Source organism: Hemiscyllium ocellatum, chromosome 9 (assembly GCF_020745735.1).
Source record: "Hemiscyllium ocellatum isolate sHemOce1 chromosome 9, sHemOce1.pat.X.cur, whole genome shotgun sequence".
NCBI lineage: Eukaryota > Metazoa > Chordata > Chondrichthyes > Orectolobiformes > Hemiscylliidae > Hemiscyllium > Hemiscyllium ocellatum.
Genome location: NC_083409.1, coordinates 92,869,957 through 92,896,610, shown reverse-complemented (window position 1 = coordinate 92,896,610; position 26,654 = coordinate 92,869,957). Strand labels below are relative to the sequence as shown.

Here is a 26,654-nt window from a genome sequence, read left to right as displayed (position 1 = left end):
GTGTTCTCAACTTTTAGAATAACTATAAACATCATGATGGCTGCACAGGCAAATTGCACGTTGACTAATTACTCTGATGTTACCTTACCTTATCAAGAGAGAATGTTTTTGTTAAGGCAAACGCCCAACCTGCATCAAACGCTCGTCGAATCATTGCTGTGTTGGTCGCTGGAGGTGCACTGGCCAAGCCAAATGGATTCAGAAATTTCAACCCAGCTACTTCCACGCTGATATCCACAAGATCGATAGGTGTATAAAAAAGGGGGAGCTCAGGTTTCTCAGATATGTGACAACCATCTGAAAACTGTAAATTGAAAAAAAGCAAAAAATCAGAGTTAAAAAGAGCAGTTTTTAAAGAGTTAACAAATTATGAATTTGAAGTAATATTAAATTTATAAACAGTTTTTGTGTATTCTATTTCAAAATTTGATTTGATTTATTAGTGTCACATGTATCTAGATACAGTGAAAAGTTTTGTTTTACATGCAGTACAGGCAGATCATACCACACAAAGGGCATTAGGGTAATAGAACAAAGTGAGGAATACAACGTTATGGCTGCAGAAAAGGTGCACAGAGAGTAAGATCAACATTAAAGTTTAAATTTGAGAGGTCCATTCAGAAGTCTCATAACAGTGGGAAAGAAGCTGTTCTTGAAACTAATCATATGAGTATTCAAAATGTAATTGCTTCTGCCTAAAGGAAGATAGGGAAGAGAGTATAACCAAGATGGGGGAGGGATCTTTGATCAAGTTGGTTGCTTCCCCGAGGCAGTGGGAAGTATAGGCAGAGTCAATGGATGGTTTGCACGATGGACAGGGCTATGTTCACTTCTCTCTGTAGTTTCTTGGAGTTTTGGGAACAGCAGTTGCCATACCACACCGTGATGCATCCGGATAGGATGTTTTCTATGATACATCTATAAAAATTGGTAAGAGCCCTTGTGGACTTGCTCAAATTAAATGGATCACAACGAATGGGACTAAAATTTAAATGGGACTTTACTTTAGAAAAAGAACTGACATGGATTGAATACAGATAATTAAGATTTTTTTCAATCTGCCACAAAGATAAATTACTGTACACCATCACAGGTACAATGTTCTATGTCCGTTTCATAATTTTCAATTCATCATCTAACTGAATTGGCCTAAGTTGTGTCAACATTTAAACATTCATTAATCCAATATCTTATGCCCTAAGTAATTCCAGCATTTGGAACTTCTAATCTCCGTAAATAATTAAATAATCTCAGCATTATGTAATTGTTACAATGCTCTTAGTGCCTTGTAATTATTTAAAATTGTGTGATTTAACATGCCTGTACTTTCATTATAAATACCTAAAATTAAAATAAGCATACATATTAAAATGCAAGGAGAACCTCAATGATAGTGGCTTTCAAAATAATTAGACAATTATCTGAAGTGAAAATATCTACAGGACTTCAGAGGTAAGGTAGGGGAATGGGAATGGGTGAACTGATCACGCAGAACATCACCACATACACTATGGGCCATGCTGACTTCTGTGCTCTCCAATACAGCTGGAATTAAGGACAGAAGTGTATCAGATGTTAAATTTTTTAAGACAACTGCAAAGCTATGAAACAGGAAAGAAATGTCAACCATTGCCACCAGTGATAAATATTAAAGAGTGCTCACACTACTGCCAACCCCTAACTAAAGCCCCCCACCCTTCTCCAGAACCCAACTCACAATTTCAGCAATTACATGGATGAATATTTCACATTTTAATTTTCATATCTATATAATAGTTTAAAGAAACCATAACTTCCATTTTAATATAAGCTTGCACAAATATGGCTTCTACTATTTCAGTAGAAAATAGTTTATTTTTAGTGTTAAAGATTTTACATGGCTTGACCCATTTAGTCTGCTTATTTTTTTTGAAAAAGGTGTTTTTTTTAATTAAGATTGCACAATTTGGCTACTAACATCTAGCATATCACTGAAAATGTTTTCTTAACGACCATTCTTATTCCTGCTTTGTGAACTGAAATATCTAGATTCCAAAATGAAAAATTAAACAAAGTAACCATTCAGCAACAGAAGATTGCAGGAAAGCATTATTTCTTTCACTATATTATTCTATATCTTTTAATACTTTCGTGTCAGTATTTGCTTTGAGGAACACAGACCTTACCAACAGGCTGGAATTATAATATGCACATTTTGGCAGGATGAGCCGAATCTTGTTTACACAGTCTAAAAATGTTCTCCTAATTTAATAGGATGTATTACAAACTCAAAAGTGTAATGCGATAACTTTTCATTACTGCTCCTCTTATTTGTTTTCAACCATTTCAGAAACAGTATTTTAAGCCTTTTGCATGTTGTTACTGTAAAGAATTAACACTAACAGGTTTTCTGTTGAGTTTAAATCAAGGAAAACAACAAACTTTTGTTTACACAGTGCCCAAAATGAGAAAGCAAGTAACACTCACTTCCCCAAACACACATTCTAGAATTTTGCCAATAGCTTGCCATTCTTGTCTTTGCAACCAGTACAGTGTGCCACTTCCAATTTGTACCTTTTTCATTTACCCTTACAATTATAACTAAAATTCTAAGTGCCAGCTGAGTGTGTGCAAAACACATTTAATTTAGCGGCTGGGAAAGCTTTCTATTTGTGAAATCTGCCATCAGTTGAAAATATTGTAACTCTGTGCAGCTTGTTAAAGAGTCTCCTGATCAAACAAGGGGTCTCTGCAGCGTGACCACAAATTTTGTAATCCAACTCCACTGCTGTTAACATAAGACTTGAAAGAATTAAAGTGGCACGTGTGTTTTTCAGAAGTAAACTTCACAACGGTTCTCTCTAACTTTGGAGGTCTGTGCAGTCACAAGACAATATATAGAAAACTTTATTTCTAAAGATTTCACAACATCACAGGTTTCATTGCATGTGTGCATCATCATTTCCTGTTGAGACTAGCTTGATCAGAGGGCTAGACATATTGGCAAAATTGGTATTTATTGATTGTTGTAGGCGAATTAGAGAAATTTCACAGAATGGTATCATAGAGTCCTTTCAGTGTGGAAATAGGCAATTTGACTTAGCGAGTCATAAAGTGGAAGTGATAAGGTAAGGGAACCATGGTTTACCACAGAAATTGTTAAGCGGAAGAAGGAGGCTTATGTGTTGATGAGATAAGATGGTTCAGATGAGGCAAATTAGTTGAGTTACAGATCAGCTAAGAAGGATTTAAAGACAGTTAAAAAGAGCAAAGAGAGGACATGAGCAGTCTTTAGCAGATAGAATAATGGAGAACCCGAAAGCTTTCTGTAGGTATGTGAGGAATAAAAGGATGACTAGGGTAGGAATAGGGCCAGTCAAAGACAGAAGTGGGAAGTTTAATATGGACCCTGTAGAGATTAGAGAGGTGCTAAACGAACATTACTCATTGGTTTTCACTCAGGAAAAGGAAAATATTGTAGAGGAGAAGAACGAGATAATAGACTAGAAAGGGTTAAGGTTAGTTACAAAGAGATGTTATCAATTCTTGAAGGAGTGAAAGTAGGCAAGTCCCCTGGGCCGGATGGGATTCATCCAAGAATTTTCTGGGAAGCCAGAGAGGAGATAGCAGAACCTTTGGTTTTGATTTTTAGTCATGATTGTCTACAGGTTTAGTACCAGAGGACTGGAAGATTGTAAATGTTGTGCCCTTGTTCAAGAAGGGCAATAGAGATGACCAAGGTAATTATAGACCAGTGAGCTTTACTTCTGTTGTAGGAAAGGTTTTGGAAAGGATTATAAGAGATAGGATTTATAATCATCCAGCAAACAACAATTTGATTTCAGATAGTCAACATGGTTTCGTCAAGGGCAGGTCATGTCTCACAAACCTCACTGAGTTTTTTGAGAGATGACCAAGCATACAGATGAAGGTAGGGCAGTTGACGTAGTGTACATGGACTTCAGTAAAGCCTTTGGTAAGGTTCCACATGGTAGGCTGTTGGAAAAAATGCAAAGGCATGGGATTGAGGGTGATTTCGTAGTTTGGATTAGAAACTGGCTTTCTAAAAGAAGGCAGCGAGTGGTGGTTGGTGGAAAATATTCAGCCTGGAGTCTGGTTACTCGTGGTGTGCCATAAGGATCTGTTTTGGGACCACTGCTGTTTGTCATTTTTATAAATGACTTAGAAACAGGCAGAGGTGGAAGGGTTAGCAAATTTACAGATCACAGGACAGTGTGGAAAAATGTTACAGATTGCAAGGGGACTTGGATAAACTGCAGAATTGGGCTGAGAGCAGTTCAATGCAGTTAAATGTGAGGGGATTCACTTTGGGAAAATAACAGGAAGGCAGAATACTGGGTCGATGGAAAGAATCTTGGTAGTGTGGATGTGTAGAGGGATCTTGGAGTCCATGTAGGTAAATCCCTGAAAGTTGCACCCAGATTGATAGTGCTGTTAAGAAGGCATACAGAGTGTTAGGTTTCATTGATAGAGGGATTGAGTTCCGGAGCTGCAAGGTCATGCTGTAACAATACAAAACGCTAGGGCGGTGCACTTGGAGTATTGTGTACAGTTCTGGTCGCCGTATTACAGGAAGGATATGGAAGTGTTGGAAAAGTGCAGAGGAGGTTTACTCAGATGTTGCCTGGTCTAGAGGGAAGGTCTTATGAGAAAAGGCTGAGAGACTTGGGTCTGTTCTCATTGAAAAGAAGAAGGCTAAGAGAGGATTTGATAGAGACATACAAGATGATCATACATTTAGTAGACAGTGAAAGTCTTTTTCCTAGGATGATGACTTGTACTCCAGCTTGTACGAAGGAGCATAACTACAAATTGAGGGTTGATAGAATTAAGACAGATGTCAGAGGCAGGTTCTTTACTCAGAGAGTGGTAAGAGCGTGGAATGCCCTACCTGTCAATACAGTTAACTCAGACATATTAGGAAGATTTAAACAATCCTTGGATAAGTACATGGATGATGATGGGATAGTGTCGGGGGATGAGCTTAGAATAATTCACAGGTCGGCGCAAGATTGAGGGCCGAAGGGCCTGTTCTGCACTGTACTGTTCTATGTTCTATAAGTCTGTACCAACCCTCCATGGAGCATTTCACGCAAACATAGCCTTACCATTCTATCTTCATAACCTCAAATTTACATGGCTAATACACCAAGCCTACATATCCCTGAACGCTATTAGACAATTTACCTTGGCCCATCCATTAAATATGTCTGTCTTTGGACTTCCTTCATTGTGGAAGAAACACTGCTGTGTTTTTGTGCTCTTTTTTTTATTGAATGTTCTTAGTGTAGTCTTGTTTTTTACACTTCGTGGGTCATGGCTGTGTTGCTGGTAAGAATTGTTCATGAGACCAGATTCTTCTCAAATCACACCTCCAGGCTGCTGACTGCTCTTCACCCCCAACCCGCTGTTCTCTACGTGCCTCTATCTCACCAATCCTCCACACTCAGACCATGATACACAAATCCTCTCACTGCTCACCTTTACAAGTCCTGAGCCTCCTGAGTGGACTGAGAGTCCACTGGCTTGTGCAGTACAGTTATAAATGAAAAACCAGTCATTACACTCAACAGTCTGAATCCGAAAGGTATACATTGCCTTTAGGAAATTATGAAATGGGCCACACAAGATTCTCAAGCACCAATCACTTTATCGCAAATAGAATCTTTTTTGAAAACTATTTCACATTAGTGAGTACGCATAACTTTATCGCTGCTTCTCAATAAGCCAATGAAATATCAAAATTCTGCATCCCACTTCAATAAGTGATGCACACGCCATGAGTCCTGATCTTATGGATTCAATTAAAATCCTTCCACAGGTACAAACACACAAGAAAAATAAATTCTAAGGATTGCACATTCACTTAAGATTATTAACTGAATAACAAGCAACAAATCACTTGTCCTGGATCAGTCTTTTATGACAAACTCACTGCAGATCTGAAGAATTTCTTTTTCTTGGCAATTTGAAGCTAATTGGAGACTGGAAGTTTCAAAGTTCTATTTCTGTAGAGAAGAAATTATAGTCATGAAAACAAAGGAGCCATTGTCCTGAGTTGATTGTCTGTTAGGCAGGATTCCTTTCTTCTTACTGATGATTTTATGTGGCAGCACTGGCTGGACCAGCATTTGTTGCCTACCCTTGATTGAGAAGGTAGTGGTGAGCTGCCTTCTTGACCTACTGCAGTCCATGGGGTATAGGTTTACCCAGACTGTTATTGGGAAGACAGTTCTGGGAGTTCTACTGACAGGGAAGGAACAACAATTTGGTTCAAGTGAGGATGCTGTGTACCTTGGAGGGGGAAGCTCCCAGCCAGATTCATTCTGCCCTGTCCTTCGAACAATAAGATTTGTTCTTTCAAGCCACTTTTGATCCTGTAACCTGTAATCCTATCATGAATTGTGACTGTTCAAACCTGGTTGTGATAGAAAGAGCTTCTCAAATCATCTCTTGGTTAGATTTTGGGTTTTCAGACATCTAGTTTAGGGTGCCCACCGTATTTGCGTTTTAGTAAATATGTAGCTGTAATAGGAGCTATAATTTTCACAAGTGATCTTACACCATGAATGTCATTTCAAAGGACAATCCTCTACATGGATATTTATACTTTTATAACATTTTGGAGACATACGTTAGCTCTTGTCTGTGCAGAAACTACTAAAGATTGCCTCGGGCTGGATTCCAACTTGGCTCAAAGTGGGTTGGTCATGTATTCTGCTTTCTCTTCACAGATGCTGCCAGGCCTGCTGAGCTTATACAGTCAATAGAGTCATAGAGATGTACAGCACGGATACAGGCCCTTCGATCCAACTCGCTCATGCCGACCAGATATCCCAACCCAATCTAGTCCCACCTGCCAGTATCTGGCCCATATCCATCCAAACCCTTCCTATTTATATATCCATCCTGATGTCTTTTAAATGGTGCAATTGTACTAGCCTCCACCACTTCCTCTGGCAGCTCATTCCATACACGTATTACCCTCTACGTGAAAAAGTTGCCCCTTAACTCTCTTTTATATCTTTCTCCTCTCACCATAAACCTATGGTCTCGAGTTCTGGACTCCCACATCCCAGGGAAAATACTTTGTCTATTTATTCTATCCATGCCCCGCACGATTTTATAAGGTCACCCCTTGGCCTCTCTCACTCCAGGGAAAACAGCCCCAGCCTATTCAACCTCTCCCTGTAGCTCAAATCCTCCAAGCCTGGCAACACCCTTGTAAATCTTTTCTGAATCCTTCTGATAGGAAGGAGACCAGAATTGCATGCAATATTCCAACAGTGGTCTAACCAATGTCCTGTACAGCAGCAACATGTCCTCCCAACTCATGTACTCAATATTCTGACCAATAAAGGAAAGCATACCAATTTCAGCTTTTGTTCATATTCAGTGCTGCTTTCTTAGCATAAAAGTGTCTACTGTCTTCATGTGTTCATGGCATATGTCACAAGTGAAATGCTTGTATCAGTGCACAGTTCATTTTTGCTTTTAACTTCTTCTCACTTTCAGTCCAATAGCTTATCTTTAAGTAAAGTTGCATAACTAGATGGCATGATTAAAAACTCTTCATTAAATAAAATTTGCTTTTTGAAAAAAGGCTGTATATGCACATGGATTAAACAATATTGGACCTTCTGACCACATATCTGTTGCAGTATTCATTTTGTGCTCCACTGTTAAAAAAAGTTTTTAAAAATTAATCTGTGCTTGGATATGTTATGCCATATCTCCAGAGGGCATAGAGTTAAGGTGAGCGGGGAAAGATTTAAAAGGGACCTAAGGGGCAGCTTTTTTATGCAGAGGGTGGTGCGTGTCTAGGATGAACTGCCAGAAGAAGTGGTGGAGGCTGGTACAATTACAGCATTTAAATTACAACTGGATGGGTATATGAATTAGAAAGGTTTAGACAGATATGGACCAAATGTTGGCAAATAGGATTAGATCAGTACAGGATATCTGGCAGTTGGATGAGTTGGACTGAAGGGTCTGTTTCCATACTGTACATCTGTATGACTCTCTGATTCTAAATGTGATTCAAACCCATATCTTCTAGGCCAGAGGTAGGGTCACTACCACTGTGCCTCAAGACCCTTAGAACTGTGCTTCTATTATATGCTAACAATTCAGATAACAGATACTATCTCATTATGTGTGACCATTAATCGACCTAATTCAAGCTCTTTAACAATTACAGTTCACCTCAAATTATTTATATCTCACTCGCCATCCACATCCCTTTTCTCATCCAATTTTATTTCTCTCAATATACACCCTGGAAAAGAAGCACCTGCCAATTTACATTCAACTGCATTTTCAAATTAAAAACTGACTAGCCTTTAATCATTCTTAAAGCACAACATCTCTGTCACAACTGATTTCCTCAAACACATATTCATTTTTGATATCATAAACTCGACAACACAACAACTCTCGCCCTGGCTATGCCCCCTGATATGGTCTTTATCTCTGTTCCCTGAATTCCAAATTATGCAGGTTTGAATTGCCATGCCATTTCCTATCAATTCCACTTGCATTACATAAGAACCTGCTCTCATCTGCTAAAATTGCTTATTAGCACGGGATTATTATGAAATGCAAAGATTTGTTATTTTCTCTGTTGTAAACTAATGACTGAAATTACTCACTGTTCCCACCCTACAATAATACATTTAAAAGCACACAGCTTTCTTCCTAGTAACTGAGATCAATATTACCCAATTAACTTTCCACTCCGCTCCCTTCTATTAGTGCACCATTGCAAACTTTCTCTAATGTTACCTCTACCTTCAAACTAGACTCACAACTTTCTCTGCCCTTCTCTTCTTTCTCCCCTCATGCCCATTTCTGAGCCCATCTTGTCAATTGGGACCACCCAGCTCCCTTAATCTTACTAACCTGCTGACCACTCAACTTTCTTTCCTGGCTTTGTGGTTCTGGAAAGATTGAGCTAATTAATTTTTAGACCCCTTCACAAAAATAAACCCACACTTATATGCCACAAATTTAAAATCCAAACTCTCAAAAAATTGCTACTAACATCGCACACTTTTTGTCAAACTGTATAAACAGTTTTCTTTCTTCAAGTTGATCACAAAGCCATGAGTTTATTCCTCTTCACTCTCTCCAGCCCAACAATTCTCCAGTAATATCTCCACCCATCTAACTCTAGCACTCTGAGTCCCCTCAATTTGCTCTCTCACTGACTCCTTTGTCTGCAGCCTAGCCTTAAAGTCTAGAAATCCCCCATACCTCTGTACCTCTCTACCTCACTTTCCTACTTTATGGCAATTATTAAAACATATCTCTTTGACTACGGATTTAGCAATCTGCCTTAATATTGCTTTATGTAACTCAGTATCAAGTTTTGTTTTATAGTGTCAATGTGAAACATTTTGAGATGTTTTCTAACATCTAAATGCAATTTATTGCTGTTCGGTCAACCTTAACAATTGTACATCATATTTTCACAAAATGGTGGACATCTTCAAAAAACTAACAGCACCTCACAAAAGACCTAGTGAAATCAATGTTTTTGTTTACATAATTTTAGTTTTGCTAAGTTGCATATATTCAGCTTCCTAGGAGTCTAACTCACCCCCATGTTCTATTTAAGGCCAGTGATGTTGCTGCTGTTGCTCCCCAGTATTGTCAAATGCCTATGCTGTTGACTGTTATTTTACCTGCTATCACAGTCCAATGAGCTCCCTTTGCTGATCACATCTACTTATGCATCCCACATGTCTAATATTACCCAAGTTGCATCATTTTTGACCAACTTACACTGATCAGAAGAACAAGTTGATTGTTGGTGCTGCTTTTCCCAATCACTGCCAGTCAGTGGTTGCTTTGTATTTAACTTTCTCCAGTGAATCCTGATCTTTAATTAATATTCCTCAGAGAATCTCTTATCCTTAATTAATTTTGTTGACAGAAGCATGGATGTTTATTTTGCAAATATTGCAAATGCACAAAAAGCTACTCAATTTATTACCATCATACATTATTTTTGATGCTAACCTTATCCCCAATTTATTTTATTCATTTATCCCCAGCATAATCAATTTTGTTTAACACATTTGTTGCTGTTCTAGTTAAGGCTTTTTTGATGAATCATTTGTTTTCATTTAAATAACCTCTCTCAATTCCAGTTTTATTTTTGACTACCAGATTTTTTTTTCTGTTCCTTTTGATCTTTTCCTATTCTTTACATCTAATGTCACCAACCCTATTTTCTGTCCTTTCTCCAGTCCATTCTTCAGCATTTTGTCTTTCCTATCATGCCAACTCAACCATTTCAGATCCTCCTCCCCAGCCCATTAGTTCCAGCTGTGCTGCTGTCCCAGTGCTGATCCAATGACATTTTTTTGTTCTTGGATGAGGGCATTGCTAGCTGGGCCAGAATTTATTGCCCAGAGAGTAGCTATGAGTCAGCCACATTACTGTAGTTCTAAAGTTACAAGTGGACCAGAACTAGTAAAGATGGCAGCTTTCCTTCCAGAACGAACTTTAGAACATAGAACATAGAAAAATACAGCGCAGTACAGGCCCTTCGGCCCTCAATGTTGCGCCGACTGAATCCTACCTAACCTACACTAGCCCAATAACTTCCAAATGCCTATCCAATGCCCGCTTAAATGACCATAAAGAGGGAGAGTTCACCACTGCTACTGGCAGGGCATTCCATGAACTCACAACCCGCTGTGTAAAGAATCTACCCCTAACATCTGTCCTATACCTACCACCCCTTAATTTAAAGCTGTGTCCCCTTGTAACAGCTGACTCCATTAGCGGTAAAAGGTTCTCAGTGTCTACTACTTTAGTGAACAAGATGGCTTTTTACAACAGTCACTGCTACTGGATTAGCTCTTCATCAACTAAAGTTCTGCCATCCGCTATGACAGGATTCAAAACCATGTCCCCTAAATATTAGCCTTGAGTTTTCCATTCGTATTCTCGGGAGGTTGTATGAGAATAGTATAAATAGAGAGAGGAGAGTTGAGAGGAAAGAGAAATCAACTAAGTTTCTTTTTGAGTGTAACATTACTTTTCATGGCCAACAAATTATAATTGGACACACCAATGAGGCAGTGAAAAGAGAAAGACATAGATTGTACAGAGACACAGGCTGATAGCCAATATTTGCACATGCTAATTGGATTATTTCCTTTGAAGCTATATTAACAATGTAAATGCTACGTATTAATAATACGTAAGAACTAAGTAAATAATTGTAAAATCACCAAATTATACACTTCCATTATTTCATATTTGCTAACATTGCTTCGCCTGAGGCCTGCAGAAAACTTCCACCTGGAGCCCCCAGAGACCGAATGCGCTTTTTTAAAAAACATGAGCTCTGACTACACCAGTATTTCTCTGCACATTTTCCATCCCCCAGAGACCAGTGCAACCCACCTAGACAGGCATCAACCTAATTACAGCAGTACTTGCTGACCCTGGGGACTCCTAAGCGGTATGGGTGGGGAGCTGAAACTGAGGCAACCCTAACAATGTTGACAAGAAATGGATATCAGGGCAAGCCTTAGAGGTATTGAGTAACTGGAGGAGGTTTAACCAGGCAGTTCCAATTCACTGAATCTGAAAGTACTTGATATGTCAATGGTGCAAGTACACTCAAACATGTGAGGTCTTTAGATAGATGAAAATGGATCTGGTCAAAGTGGTGCTGATAGTGGGATAGAAGAGAGATTTATTTTGAAAGCCACTGAGGTGAGAATGATGACTTGTGAGAGTACTGGGGAAGGAGTTGCTAAATGTTACGAGTAGAATTCCTATTGGAGGCAAGGGGTCTGAAATGTGGATGAGTGTAAAGGAGGTGCAAAGTATGCAAACAAAGGCTGCTACTCAACAGACACACTGGGGAAAGAAAACAACATATGAAACTGGGAAATTGCAATGTTTCAGAGGCCTGGAATTAGTAACAGTTTTTAAGAAGATGGAAGCAAAGGAGAATGAAGCCCGTTTTCCATGATTGCTTTCCTGGCATTAAGCTAAGAAACCTGTTCAATTTATCTAAGATGCTTAATGGGCTTTGACTCCAGTAGAAGGAAGTATATGCCAAAAAAGCAATTAGTGGAAATCCACGGTTTCCAGATAAGATCTACAGCTATGTTCCTGGCCATCATGAGGGAGTTGGTTTTAAATCCTATAAAACGTTGGCTTGGTAAAAGGATAGTAAAAATGTTCAGAACAAGAAAGCAGTTTCTGGACCATAGCCAGGAACACCACTTTTGATTTTTTTTTTCCTCGTTGTAAGCAGCAAGGAGAGAAAAAGTGGGAAACCATACGTTGGGCAGGCAGAGAGTATCAGAACATAAATCACAGAGGTGGGAAACCAGAACTCAACTGGGTCATTTGAAATTAGGGCTGATTTTATACAGACTGCATTTTTTTGCTGCAGCAAGAATATGAACCTGTAGCACAGAGGTCACACAGTTATACCATCGATGTAATTGTTCTTGTAGAGCGAATAAAATCTTGCTAAATATTACGGCCTAATTTCTTAAATCCTCGAGCCTTTAAAAATTAAAATAACAGGCTGAAATTGTCAGCTAAACTAAAATGTCCTTGATGGACTGTTTTGATTTACATGCAACTAGTGTCAGTGAAAGAAAAAAATTGCCTTCTGTTCCTCTAGTTTCAATGTATTTCATTGTTAATACTTCCCAAAGCTTTCACAATTGTCACGGTCATTATGAATGCTTGGCTGAGTTTTAATATTACAATAGTACTTATAATAGCAGGATGTAGCTGAGATCATATTTTGATTGATGGTTTAAAGAGGTGTTGGAAATTGTTTTAAAAAAACTGAATGTTCCTACTATTCAGTGTGGAGTATGAAATTTCATCTAACAACTATTACAGCAGCACTTAACTTTCCAAACATCTTGCACAGGAAAACAAAAGGAAGAATTATTCAAAACACAGAGGGCACAATGCACATTGAATTAGTGTCAACAATTTATCTGGTACTAAGTGTACTTTATTTACAATGTGTTGTTTTAGAAGCTAAGAAGTTATTGTTTTCAGAAGGAATGAAAAGCAACGTTCAAAAGGGGCTGAGCAAGGGGACAACAGCTATCCAACATGAGTAGTTGCCCCTTGGTCATCTGGCAAAGTGGTTCAGAAAATTGAATGATACAGCTACCTATCTCTTGAAACATAATAGAACACGTGCTCGGGGCAGAAGGGAGTTCTCATCGTGGAGTTCTCAAATAGCAATTCCACTCAGGAAGATTTTGTTAAATGTGAAAGGGTTCAGAAAAGATTTACAAGGATGTTGCTGGTATTAGAGAGTTTGAGCAATAGGGAGAGGCTGAATAGACTGGGAGGACTCAGGGTTTAAAAAAGATGCACTACCAAGGATCAAACTACCCTGGGAAATAATTGCCAAATGGTAATGTTACAATTTTCCAGGAGGCAACCTCCCAGATGACCACCTTCACACCTGTTGTACTCTTAGGGATGGTGAGCAATTCCTTGATGCTACCAGCCCAATGCCCATTGGCTAACACTAATGGCAGTCCCCATTAGGAGAAGTGGGCACTTCTGAGCCAGGTCAGATACAGGAAGTTCACCTCTACATGGATGTGGCTTTGCAGGCCTGAAGCAAGGGTTTAAAGCTGTTGGGTTTCTGAGTGCAGACAGGAAACATCTCCAAATGGTACTCACTGAGCTGGCAGCTTCTACGTATTGCAGAGGGAAGGGGTCATACAAATATATAGACATAGGGAGCAAGAATAGGCGATTCAGCCTCTCAAGCCAACTCCATTTTTAATAAGATGATGGCTGATCTGACTGTGATCCCAAATCCACATTCCCATGGATCCCTGATAATGTTTTACCTCCTTGTTTACCAAGAATCTATCTACCTTTGCCTCAGAAATAATGAAGAACTCTGCTTCCACTACCTTTTCAGGGGAAAAAAAAAGTTTCCAAAGGCCCACAAACATTTGTTCGTGGTTTTAATGCGTTACTCTTTAAATAGTGACCACAGTTCCAGATTCTCCCATAACAGGAAATATCCTCTACACATCCAACCTGTTAAGAGTCCTCAAGATTTTCAATCAAGTTGCCTTTAATCTTCTGACCTCCAGCAGACACAAGCCCAGGTAAGGGTTAGCTCAACAAGAGGTAGAATGCACAAAACCATCTCTCATAGAGTCATAGAAATGTACAGCATGGAAACAAACCCTTTGGTCCACCCTGCCCATGCCGACCAGATATTCCAACCCAATCTAGTCCCACCTACCAGCACCTGGCCCATATCCCTCCAAACCCTTCCTATTCATATACCCATCCAAATGCCTCTTAAATGTTGCAATTGTACCAGCCTCTACCACATCCTCTGGTAGCTCATTCCATACACGTACCACCCTCTGCGTGAAAAAGTTGCCCCTTAGGTCTCTTTTATAACTTTCCCCTCTCACCCTAAACCTATGTCCTCTAGTTCTGGACTCCCCAACCCCAGGGAAAAGTCTATTTATCCTATCCATGACCCTCATAATTTTGTACACCTCTATAAGGCCGCCCCTCAGCCTCCGACGCTCCAGGGAAAATAGCCCCAGCCAGTTCAGCCTCTCCCTAGAGCTCAGATCCTCCAACTCTGGCAACATCCTTGTAAATCTTTTCTGAACCCTTTCAAGTTTCATAACATCTTTCCAACAGGCAGGAGACTAGAATTGCATGCAATATTCAAACAGTGGCCTAACTAATGTCTTGTACAGCCACAACATGACCTCTCAACTCCTGTACTCAATACTCTGACCACTAAAGGAAAGCATACCAAATGCCTTCTTCACTATCCTATCTACCAGCAACTCCACTTTCAAGGAGCTATGAACCTGCATTCCACGGTCTCTTTGTTCAGCAACACTCCCTAGGGCCTTACCATTAAGTGTATAAGTCCTGCTAAGATTTGCTTTCCCAAAATGCAGCACCTTGCATTTATCTGAATTAAACTCCATCTGCCACTTCTCAGCACATTGGCCCATCTGGTCCAGATCTCTAATTGGAAGGAGAAAGTGACGTCTGCAGATGCTGGAGATCAGAAATAAGAGTGTGTTGCTGGAAAAGCAGAGCAGGTCAGGCAACATCTAAGCAGAAAGAAAATTGATATTTCGGGCCAGAGCCCTTCATCTTTCTGATGAAGGCCTCTGACCTGAAACATCAATCTTCCTGCTCCTCGGATGCTGCCTGACCTGCTCTGCTTTTCCAGCAACACATTCTCAACAACTACCTCTAATTGGAGCCTTACACATATTAGTTGGTTGCTTTCCTCCATATAACAGGCAGTTAATCCAATTCTCAATCTACCCCAGCAATCGAATGCAACCAGGATACATCTCAATATGGCTGCTCCCCATTCTCACTCTTTCTCACCACCCAAACCAGCCAGCACACAGCTAGAAAATTTCACTCCAGTGTTGCTTTTATGTTATTTTCTAGCTCCGTCTTACAGTTATAGTTACAGGGGCAGCATGGTGGCTCACTGATTGGCACTGCTGCCTCACAGCGACAGGGACCCAGGTCTGATTCCCGCCTCAGGCGACTATCTGTGTGGAGTTTGCACATTCTCTCCATGTCTGCATTGGTTTCTTCCCACAATCCAAAGATGTGCAGATCAGGAGAATTGGGAATGCTAAATTGCCCATAGTGTTAAGTGCATCAGTCAGGGGTAAATGTAGGGGAATGGGTCTGGGTGGATTACTCTTCGGAGGGTCAGTGTGGACTTGTTGGACCAAATGGCCTGTTTCCATACTGTAGGGAATCTAATCGAATATTTGTCCTCTCTTGCTTTTTCTTTTATTTTCTCAGCCTTGTTATTTTCTTCTTTTCAGTTAGATGTTATAAATTACAATAGATTCCTCAGCACACCCTAACAATGTTAAGATCTGAAATGGTCAATACTGAGGATTGTGTTCAGCTCCATCTCATATGATATCATATAGTCTTTGTTGGAGAGTAGATTAGGATCTCGAAGGAGTGTGACCCACCGTCTAGGTGCTCTTTATAGTTTCTGTAACAATGTCTCTTACATCAATGCTAATTTGTAATAAACTACATCTTTAAGACAGGACTTTTTTTTCCACCAGTTTTCCTCTGTCATAGTAGACAAAAATGGAACTACAGAACCCAACCTAAAGGAGTTTGATGACAACATTACAGTGATCAGGAATCCAGATAGTTCATATAACATAAGCAGTGATGGGGAGTCATTATACATACAACAAGGTGGCAGTGTTTCAAATTGGCACAGGATTGACCTACCCCATAGTAAGCAACAGTGAAGACAGGCTCCAACCACATGGCTGTTTGCAATGAGGCCTGGTCATTTATGTTGTCTCTAATATTTCCAGCCATTGCATGGACTTCCAGTGACATGACAGTGACTTCCAGAACCAAATGTCAATGTGTCTGCATGATAATCAGTTACATGGAACCCTTGAATAGCTATACAGCCGCACAGTTTAGAGGCAGCTTTGCTACTCATACAATGCGAAGGAGCCTTCAACATTTATTGGTTGCATTGAGGGTGAGAGATTGCAGAGAAAATCAACCCATCTGCATCTCCTCTTACCTTCCATCTCCCAATCACTTGTTCACTCATCCTTTTATTTCCACTGCACTTCCACCCTTGTCCATTTAGCACCCATTTTTCCACATGTCACACCCTCACTCTCAACACTGACATCACCTTTCCCTCTCTGAGCTACGTACTCAACCATTATTCCCCTTTTCCACTTTATTGTGTTGTTAATCATCACGTAATTTATCCTCCATCCACAATCCCAAGCAATGAATCTACAACAAGCCAGATGTCTCCTTATCCTCTGCCGGTTTCTCTTCCTTTCTTTCACTTCCAACCCCATATCTCCATCTGTTCCTCGAGTTTTGCTTTCAAAGTTCTGTTTTTTTGTAATCAAGTATTTAGGGAACAGAACATCCACCTTCTCTTTCTATCTTTGCCTCCTGCAGTCTCATAAGTGTCACTGGCTGCTCCTGGGGCAACAAAATGTGAGTGTGGTAATTAGCTGGTTTTCTTTATTCAACGTTTTCTTTTGAAGGACTGAAATTACATGACATGATAAATGGCACTAATTCTGCCTTTCACTCCATCTCTTTATCTCTCTCAGCATTCTCTCTCCTCTGATCCCCTGAAATTTATGGAATGGAACAGAAGACATTGTGTCTTCTCTGTCACAAAGCCTTTTTGCTTCTGAAAATGTAACACTCTACAATTCTAATCTTGGGAAAAAATTGATATTTAATCTTCTATCTCATAAATGACACTTAGAAACTTTTGCTCAAAAGCAAAAGACAGATATCTTGTGTTGCTAACTGAAACATCCAGGAAAGTCAGGTTGACTGCACATTGAGATACACAATCCAAATTCAGCTCAGCAACACAGCTCAGATCAAAACTGTCTGTTCGAGACTCGCCAATTTGTGCTAGCTGGTCACTGGGTTCCCACTGGTCTATAAAAATTCTTCTCTCCTGCCTTTCATTACTTTGCAACTGAGATTCCAATAAGCAAATTTCTTTTAAAAAACGTTCACAGTACCAAAATTAAACCTGTTAATTAGATTGACTTTCATGTCTTTAAATGCCTTCAATAAAGTTCTTATGTGAAGTTCTTAGTTTCTTTAAATGACTCATTCATTGTCCCATTAGGAATAACAACTTAATGACAGACTCATTTCATTCAGGACAACCCATTGGAACATCTGGTTCCCTTTTTGTTGAAATGACTCCAGTCTTTCCATCTGTTAAAGTAACAGCAAGGATGTATGCAGCTGAAAGAATTTCACGATAGGCTATTAGAGAATAAGTGTTGAAAAAAATGAATACAGCATCCTATGACAGTGACAGTATGGAATGCTGGAGACAGGTTTGCCTACTTGTGACTCAGACCAAGTTCAAATTCATATTGACAAAGGAAAAATGTCTTCCTCATTATTTTGCAGCATGCCAAATTTCACTGACCGTCTTAAAATTTCTGAAGTGGCATTTTCTTATTTGTCCCTGTTCTTCTATAACAACACAGTAATGACGATTAAATGCATTAGGACATTGGCTATGTCAGGCCTGCTATATAAATGCTATTGTCAGAATTGGGAGTACATTTGGAAAACCTCAAAATTTATGTCAACATCACAAGATGCTGTAGATGGATTTCTTTGTCAATTGAAACAGTCAATACACTGCGCAACTGGTGAAGCGTCAAATATTGTTTCTGGTTTTTGAGCTCCACCCATCGCCAGAAAGTATTCTGTCAAGAATGTTGTCATTAGCATGTATAAGTCTGAATTAACCATGACTTGCTAGACTGTATTGCTGAAGAATGTAATTAACTGTCGGAAAACAATCACTTGCTTTTTGGTAGAGCAGAACTGATTTTCCAAGTATTTCTGCATCATGTACATTCCTGATTTCTTTTAGAGTCATAGAGTCATAGAGATGTACAGCCTGGAAACAGACCCTTCGGTCTAACCTGTCCACGCTGACCAGATATCCCAACCCAATCTAGTCCCACCTGCCAGCACCCGGCCCATATCCCTCCAAACCCTTCTTATTCATATACCTAACCAAATGCCTCTTAAACGTTGCAATTGCACCAACCTCCACCTCATCCTCTGGCAGCTCATTCCATACACATACCACCATCTGCGTGAAAAAGTTGCCCCTTAGGTCTCTTTCATATCTTTCCCCTCTCACCCTAAACCTAGGCCCTCTAGTTCTGGACTCCCTCACCCCAGGGAAAAGACTTTGCCTATTTATCCTATCCATGCCCCACATAATTTTGTAAACCTCTATAAGGTCACCCCTCAGCCTCTGATACTCCAGGGAAAACAGCCCCAGCCTGTTCAGCCTCTCCCTAGAGCTCAAATCCTCCGACGCTGGCACCATCCTTGTAAATCTTTTCTGAACCCTTTCAAGTTTCACAACATCTTTCCGATAGGAAGGAGACCAGAATTGCACGTAATATTCCAACAGTGGCCTAACCAATGTCCTGTACAGTCACAAAATGACCTCCCAACTCCTGTACACCATACTCTGACCAATAAAGGAAAGCATACCAAATGCCGCCTTCACTATCCTATCTACCTGTGACTCCACTTTCAAGGAGCTATGAACCTGCACTCCACGGTCTCTTATTCCCCTACTAATGGCTGTGCCTTCAGCTAGGCAGACCCTCAGCTCTGGTACCCTTTCCTGTATCTCTTTGCCTCTCCTAGGCCTCTCTTTAAAAACTCTTTCAGTCATTTAGAGACATACAGCATAGAAACAGACTCTTCCATGCTGAACATAATCCCAAACTAAGCTAGTTCCATCTGTCTGCTCCTGGCCCATATCCTTCCAAGCCTTTCCTATTCACGTATCTATCCAAATGTCTTTTAAATGTTGTGATTGTACCCACATCCACTGCTTCCTCAGGAAGTTCATTCCACACACAAACCACTCTCTGTATAAAGGTTTTGCCCCTCGTGTGATTTTTAAATCTTTCTCCTATCACCCTAAACATGTGTTCCCTTGTCTTGAAATCCTCCATTCATAACTACTATTAACAATACCTGTTATTATTTTGTAAGCTCCAACAGGTCGCCTCTCAACCTCCTGTGCTCTAGTGAGAAAGGTCTCAGCCTCTCCAGCCTTTTTTAATAATTCAAACCTTCCATACTTGGCAACATCCTGGTAAATCTCTGCTGAACCCTCTCCAGCTTAACAATATCCTGGCAGCACGCTGGCTCAGTAGTAAGTACTGCTGCCATACAGAACCAGCGACCTGTGTTTGATTCCCACTTTGGCAACTGTCTGCAGTTTGCATGTTCTCCCCATGTCTGGGTTTCCTCCCACAATCCAAAGATGTGCAGATCAGGTGAATTGGCCATGCTAAATTGCCCATAGCGTCAGGTACATTTAGTCAGGGGTAAATATAGGGTAAGAGAATGGGTCTGGATGGATTACTCTTCGGAGGGTCAGTGTGGACTTGTTAGGCCGAAGGTTGTCTATCTAACCAGCACTGGACATAGACTTGTCCTAATATCTTTGGTCCTGTGTCAATTTCTTTCTAGTTATGTTCCTGGGAAACACCATTAATAAATAGTGCTAAATAAATGGTGTTGTTTGTGGGCAAAATCCTTCAGATATTCGACATTATTTTTAAATGAAAATTTGCCAGCTTTACCTTGTATTATATCCGACCACCTAATATATATTAGAAACAAGGAGTCATAAATAAAATAAGAGCTAGTTTACAAGGAAAAACAGATGAAGGCTGGAGGCATAAGGACCAGATTTTGTGTAATTTGTCAAAGGACTTGAATTTCCCTCCCAGCAATCATGCTTGTGTTATGCAATGCGTCCCCTTATTTCATTTAAGTAGTTAGCTTTGTGAAAGCTGGCTTCTTACATAAACATATTTGCCAAAAAAAATTATAAACTGGAGCAAGCAAATCAAAGCAAAGGGGAGCTTGAAGTATTCAAGTTTGATATTAGAATAACTGCAAACTCAGGACAGCCGCTGTTTGGTGTATTCAAGAAGGTAGCTCAAATCTCTCATTTGATGGACCATTGGTTCGGAATTTGTTCAGAAAATCCATGATAGAACATCTGTGATGAATTTGGGCAAATGGACATTTCCAGTCCTGCAGTTTAAAATATTCCTCTCGACATGCCTCACACCAGTACTCAATTCTAACACTAAAAATAATGGCCATGTAACTACACATATATTATTCATTCATAGGTTATGGGTGTTGCAGGCTGGCCAGCACTTATTACCCATCACTAATTGCCTTGATGACAGTTGAATCAACCACAGTGCCTTGGGTCTGGAGTCATATGTAGGCTAGACCAGTAAAGGATGGCAGATTTCCTTCCCTAAAGGACATCAATGGAACACACTTTGACAAAAATCAGCAGTGACCACATGGTCACTATTAGACTTCAAATATATTGCAGATTTTTTTCAAAATATTGAATAAAGGAGCAGCAGTAAGCTATTCAGTCCTTTGAGCCTGCTCCACCATCCAATACTATCATCATTGACCATACAACTTAATTCCCTGCTTCAACTTTCTTGCCATATGCTTTTATCCTTGAGTCCTAAGTATTCAACATTGTTCTTGAAAGTCTTCAATGTTTTGGTCTTCACAATTTCTTGAGAATTGCCGAGAATTAGATTAGATTACTTACAGTGTGGAAAAGGCCCTTCGGCCCAACAAGTCCACAGTGACCCTCCAAAGAGCAACCCACCAAGACCCATTCCCCTACATTTACCCGTTCACCTAATACTACGGGCAATTTAGCATGGCCAATTCACCTAACCTGCACATCTTTGGACTGTGGGAGGAAACCAGAGTACCCGGAGGAAACCCACGCAGACATGGGGAGAATGTGCAAACTCCATACAGGCAGGTGCCCAAGGCAGGAATTGAACCCGGGTCTCTGGTACTGTGACCAGTACTCTGGTACAGTGATTACCTTTGCTAATCACTGTGCCACCGTGCCGCCCCAATTGCTGAGAATTCCACAGGCACCACTATTGTGTGAAGAGGTTTCTCTGTAAAGACCTATCCCTTATTATTGGACACTGATCTGCCATTCTGGATTCCCTAGACATTGGGAATGACCTACCTGCTTGACCTTGCCTAATTCTTTTGGAATTGCATAGGTTTCTATGAGATCCCCTCTCAATTTTCTAAACTCTAGTGAATATAGAACGAATAGATCAGGTTGTCGCTTCCTGTATGTCAGTCCTGCCATCCCAGGACTCAGATTGCTAAACCTTCTTTGCATTGTCTCAATAAGCAGAACATCCTATCTCAGATAAGGAAATCAGAATTGTATACAATACTTCAGGTATGGTGTTATCAGGGCGTGGTACAGTTGTAGCAAGATATCCCTGCTCCTGCAGTCAAATCCTCTCGCTATGAAGGCCAATATTGCATTTGTCTTTTTCGCCACCTGCTGCCTCTTCCTGTTTACTTTCAGTGACTAGTGCACAAGGACACCCAAGTCCTGTTGCACCTCCTCCTTTCCCAATCTATCCCCATTCAGATACCAATACACCTTCCTGTTTTTTGCGACCAAAATGGATAACCTCACATTTATTCACATTATACTGCACCTGTCATGTATTTACCCACTTACTTCATGTGTTCAAATCACAACCTTTGTTGTATTCTCCTCACATCATATCCTGCCATTCAAATGATTTCATCTGCAAACTTGGAGATATGACACATAGTTTTCTCATCTAAATCATTAATATATACATATTATGAATAGCTGGGGTCCAAGCACAGATACTTGTGGTACTCCACTAGTCACTGCCTGCAATTTGGAAAAAGACCTATTTATTCCTACCCTTTATTTCCTGTCTGCCACTAATTTACAATCCATTTCTGTACACAACCACCAATCCTATGTCCTTTAACTTAGCATGCTAATCACGTAAGTGGAGCCTTCTCAAAAGCCTCCTGAAAATCCAAGAAAATCTCATCTACTGACTTCCCCTTATCCACTCTACTAGTTACTTCCTTCAAAACATTCCAGCAGATTTGTCAAGCATAACTTCCTCCTTGTAAATCTGTCCTGACTGTCTGATCCTGTCACTATTTTCCAAGTGCTGTACTATTATTTCTTTTATAATGGAACCAATGATCTGAAGTTTTGGATAACTAGTTCATCGACCCTATCATTATGCCGCCCTTTCCCTTACATATGAAGATCATAATATAGTTTGTGACATATTAATTGCTTACACAACTATTAATTAATGAAACAATAAAATGCAAATAGTTCCCCAAACATTATGATACAAAAGCTATCATTTCTGTTCAAATATTCAAATATTAAAGGTCAATTTACTTAATGTAAATTAAATGCTCAATACAGTTTACATCGGTCTGAAGTATTTCTCTTTCCATCTGTGCTCAAAGAATTAGAGAATTTGAAGTTAGTTATCATGAAGCAGTTCATTTGATCTAAATACGCATCATTCAATTTACTCAAAAATGGTTTAGGTATTCGCTGCTGAATTATATCCTCTTTCATTTTCTATTACTGTAAATGCAAAGTGATCTGTAATCTTTCTCTCCTGCTCCGTTCAAGAGGTAATTTAATCCGGAAACAAATTTTTAGCCTTCCTTTCAACAGATAAAGGCGGTCTTAATTCAATAATTAACCGGTAAATTACTTCAGCTTGCTTAAGGTGGCGGACCTGCTTTTTCCAAGAGGTGAAGTGATGAAAATAAACAAAGCAAAACAGGATTCAGTTTTGGGTTGCCCCAAATAAGCTGAAATAAAATGCAGTCACGCTATCATAATTGTATCTCCCCCCCTGCCTTATTTAGCATCATCAGGCATTGACTTGCAAATTTAACAAATGCATCAAATCAAATTATGCTGAACTTTCGGGATCTATAGGAAAAATAGCTAGAAGCCCAATTGAGATCGTTCCCTGGTACTTCCCATCTTTTGGAAGCTTTCCCAGGCATGGGGTGGGCATGGGGCCGTCCGCCCATTCTAAAGAGGTGGGCCAGTTCATCCAATTATGACTGCACATCGGGGGCAATATTGTGCTAAGGTCAAAACTTTACCACAGGTAAACAAACATTGGTGAAACACACAAGTTCTATTGAGCACCAGGCCAAAGGGGTCATTAGATTTAGAGATTTCATGCACTAATGATGAAGTCATGGAGAAGAGAGATCAGAGACCCATCAGTAAATAGACCCATGGAAAGGTTTTCTCTCGAGCTTGACGGCCATACTTTCTTTAGGCTGAAAGCACAGGGTGCTTCCAGTGAAGCTGTCTCTGACATTGCAGTGGGCCATCAGAAATTCCAGCAACATGTCTGTTTATGTCTTGAGAGTCAGACTGACAGTAGTGGAATGGGATTTTCAAGATTGAGCAGTACATTGTGCATGCCAGTGGCTCTCCGAGGCTTAGGTGATGACACAGGGCTCTAGTTTCATGAAGGAGAGGAGTTCCAGGAACATTAAAGAGAAACTTTCAAGACTTTATGAGTAAGTGGGGGTGTAGGGAATCAGGCAGCTCTCACTAGACCCTGAGTGTGAGAGTACTTGGTGGGAGGGTAAGAGTGAAGAGGTTGTCTGGAGCACTGGAAGGGATCCCAACATATCAAGATTGGACATCTTGAGATGAAGATGACCTGAGACCTGTTGCACAGAATAAAGAAGCTGCCACATTTTCCATTGATACCTGCAAAGAAAGCAAAATTTCCCCATTATTTCATAAAAGAGAGTTGTAGTGTTATGTATTACAATTGGCGTAGGGAGTGTTGGGATTGTGTCCCTTTAAGAGGTGAGTCACGTGACACTGGTGAATATTCAGAGTTGAGAAGTGTAGCATTGAAAAAGCACAGCAAGCTAAGGCAGCATCCAAACAGCAGGAGAATCCACGTTTCGGACATAAGCCCTTCATCAGGAATGACTCTCCTGCTCTTACTAGAGGTTAGTAACTGACCTCTACATACTATGTATACTCAAGAGTCAGTTCAGAGTTTGTATGCATTTATATTGCTGAGAAATTGAAAACTGCAGATGCTGGAGATCAGAGTCAATTAATATGGTGCTGGAAGGATCCTTTGGGGTCGTGGATGGAGGTGAGGGGGGAGTTATGGGTCCACCTCCATCCAAGGCTCCAAAGGATCCTTCCACATCCACCAGAAATTCTCCTGCAACTCCATATACGTCATCTATTGTATCCATTGCTCTTGATATGGTCTCCTCTACACTGGGGAGACAGGACACCAACTTGCGGAACTTTTCAGAGAACATCTCTGGGACACCCACACTAAACAACCCCACTGCCCTGTGGCTGATCACTTAAACTCCCATTCTGCCAAGGACATACAAGTCCTGCGCCTCCTCCACCGCCAAACTCTAGTCACCCAACGTCTGGAGGAAGGACCTCATCTTCTGTCTTGTGACCCTTCAACCACACGAGATCAATGTTGATTTCACCAGTTTCCTCATCTCCCCTCCCTCAACTTATCAGAGATCCAACTTATCACAGATCCAACCCTCCAACTCAGCACCATCCTCTTGAACGGTCCTACCTGTCCATCTTTCTTCCCACCTCTCCACTCCACTCTCCACTCTGACCTATCACCATTACCTCCCACCTTCATCTTCCTATCACATTCCGAGCTATCTTCCCCCAGCCCCTCACATTTACCTCTCAGCTTCCTTGGGACCCACCCCCCACATTCCTGATGAAGAGCTTATGCTTGAAACATCGACTGTTCTGCTCCTCGGATGCTGCCTTGTCAGCTGAGCTTTTCCAGTGCCACACTTTTTGACCCTGCATTTATACTGCCAGCTAAAAAATTAAACACCTTTCTTGAACCAGAGGTCATTGCAAAAGTTGAGTTCAAGAAAGCAAAGAATATGTATCAGCACTGTTCTAAAGCCCATACAGGAGAGAAATGGCAGTTAGCATCAGTACCACCACCCTCTAGGTAGCAGGAGTGATGCCTCCTGATGCAGACACATAACAGTTCATTTCCTCTCAAATCTATTGCTTTCAGGATTGCTCAGAATGCAGAAAATGATGGATTCTTCTCCTTTGCCTGGTTGCTATGCCCTGCTACCTTGTTTAGCTGCTTGTTCCAGTGATTCCTGATACAGAAAGTTTTGAAAATGATGGATAAGTTATGCAGTGAAGTTATCTGTTGGTGTGGGGTAGCTACAGCCCTCCAGTATGTCACCCTGCTGGTTAATCTTAACCTGGATAGAGCAGTGAAAGCTGGCAGGGTGTTTCTCTTTACAGCATCAGAACCAAGCAAATGCTAACCTTACGCAATGTCAATGCGCAGCACTCTTCATTAATTGTCACTGGGTGGCAAGAAAAAATGGAATCTCTGACAGATTTTTCCACTCCTTAATAACAGACTGCTGAGCACATAGCACCAGTTGAGATCAGGAAAATGTATGGATTAGTAATTGAGACTTCCTGTTTGACCAGATTAGTCTCGCTACAGATAATATGTCTCTCCAACAATTTTGTGGAATGGAGTTTTTATTTAAAGACTGAAGTCCATTTTGTCCTTTCCCTTTCTTTGATCACTTGGTGATCCATTAGATTCCACCTTACAAACCAAATTTCTGGGTTTGTCAGATCAGGAAAACCCTCACAGTTAAAGCTTGGTTTCCATCTCATATTTCCTCCTGCCACAAAACTAAAAGGAGCAAACTTAACTTTGAAAATCTGGGTATTAACCAGGGCAGTGAGACCAGTATCAAATACTGGCTGAATACTGACCATTAATGGTTTGACAGATTAAAATCTTTCACCTATTAATGACAAGATTACCAAAACCATCTCTTCAGTAATGTATTTCAGAAATGCTGTGTTTCATTATGTGTCATTGCTACTGTGCTGACAGCATTATTGTTGTCTTTGTTGGCGAAAAGAAATTGTAAGTGACGTTCCCTTTTCAGGCCCGTGTTCACTGACATTAATTTTCTCATACTCTCTGGTTTGATCTCTCCATCTTTCAAAACCATTATCATCTGTCATCAAAATATATATTTTCATTCCTTCATAGTTTTCTACTGCATCTTCGACAGTCTCCTTCTAAATTCCTGGAAAA

The 26,654-nt window shown here is 40.3% G+C and overlaps 1 protein-coding gene across 1 annotated transcript in view; it reads right to left on the bottom strand.

Moving 5' to 3' along the window:
• Nucleotides 1–26,654, bottom strand: part of LOC132819159 (dihydropyrimidine dehydrogenase [NADP(+)]-like) — a 744,611-nt gene that overhangs the window by 304,483 nt on the left and 413,474 nt on the right. Inside the window, exon 13 of the mRNA XM_060830572.1 lies at nucleotides 89–304. Coding sequence (XP_060686555.1) covers nucleotides 89–304 — 216 coding nt within the window. The remainder of the gene's footprint in view (nucleotides 1–88; nucleotides 305–26,654) is intronic.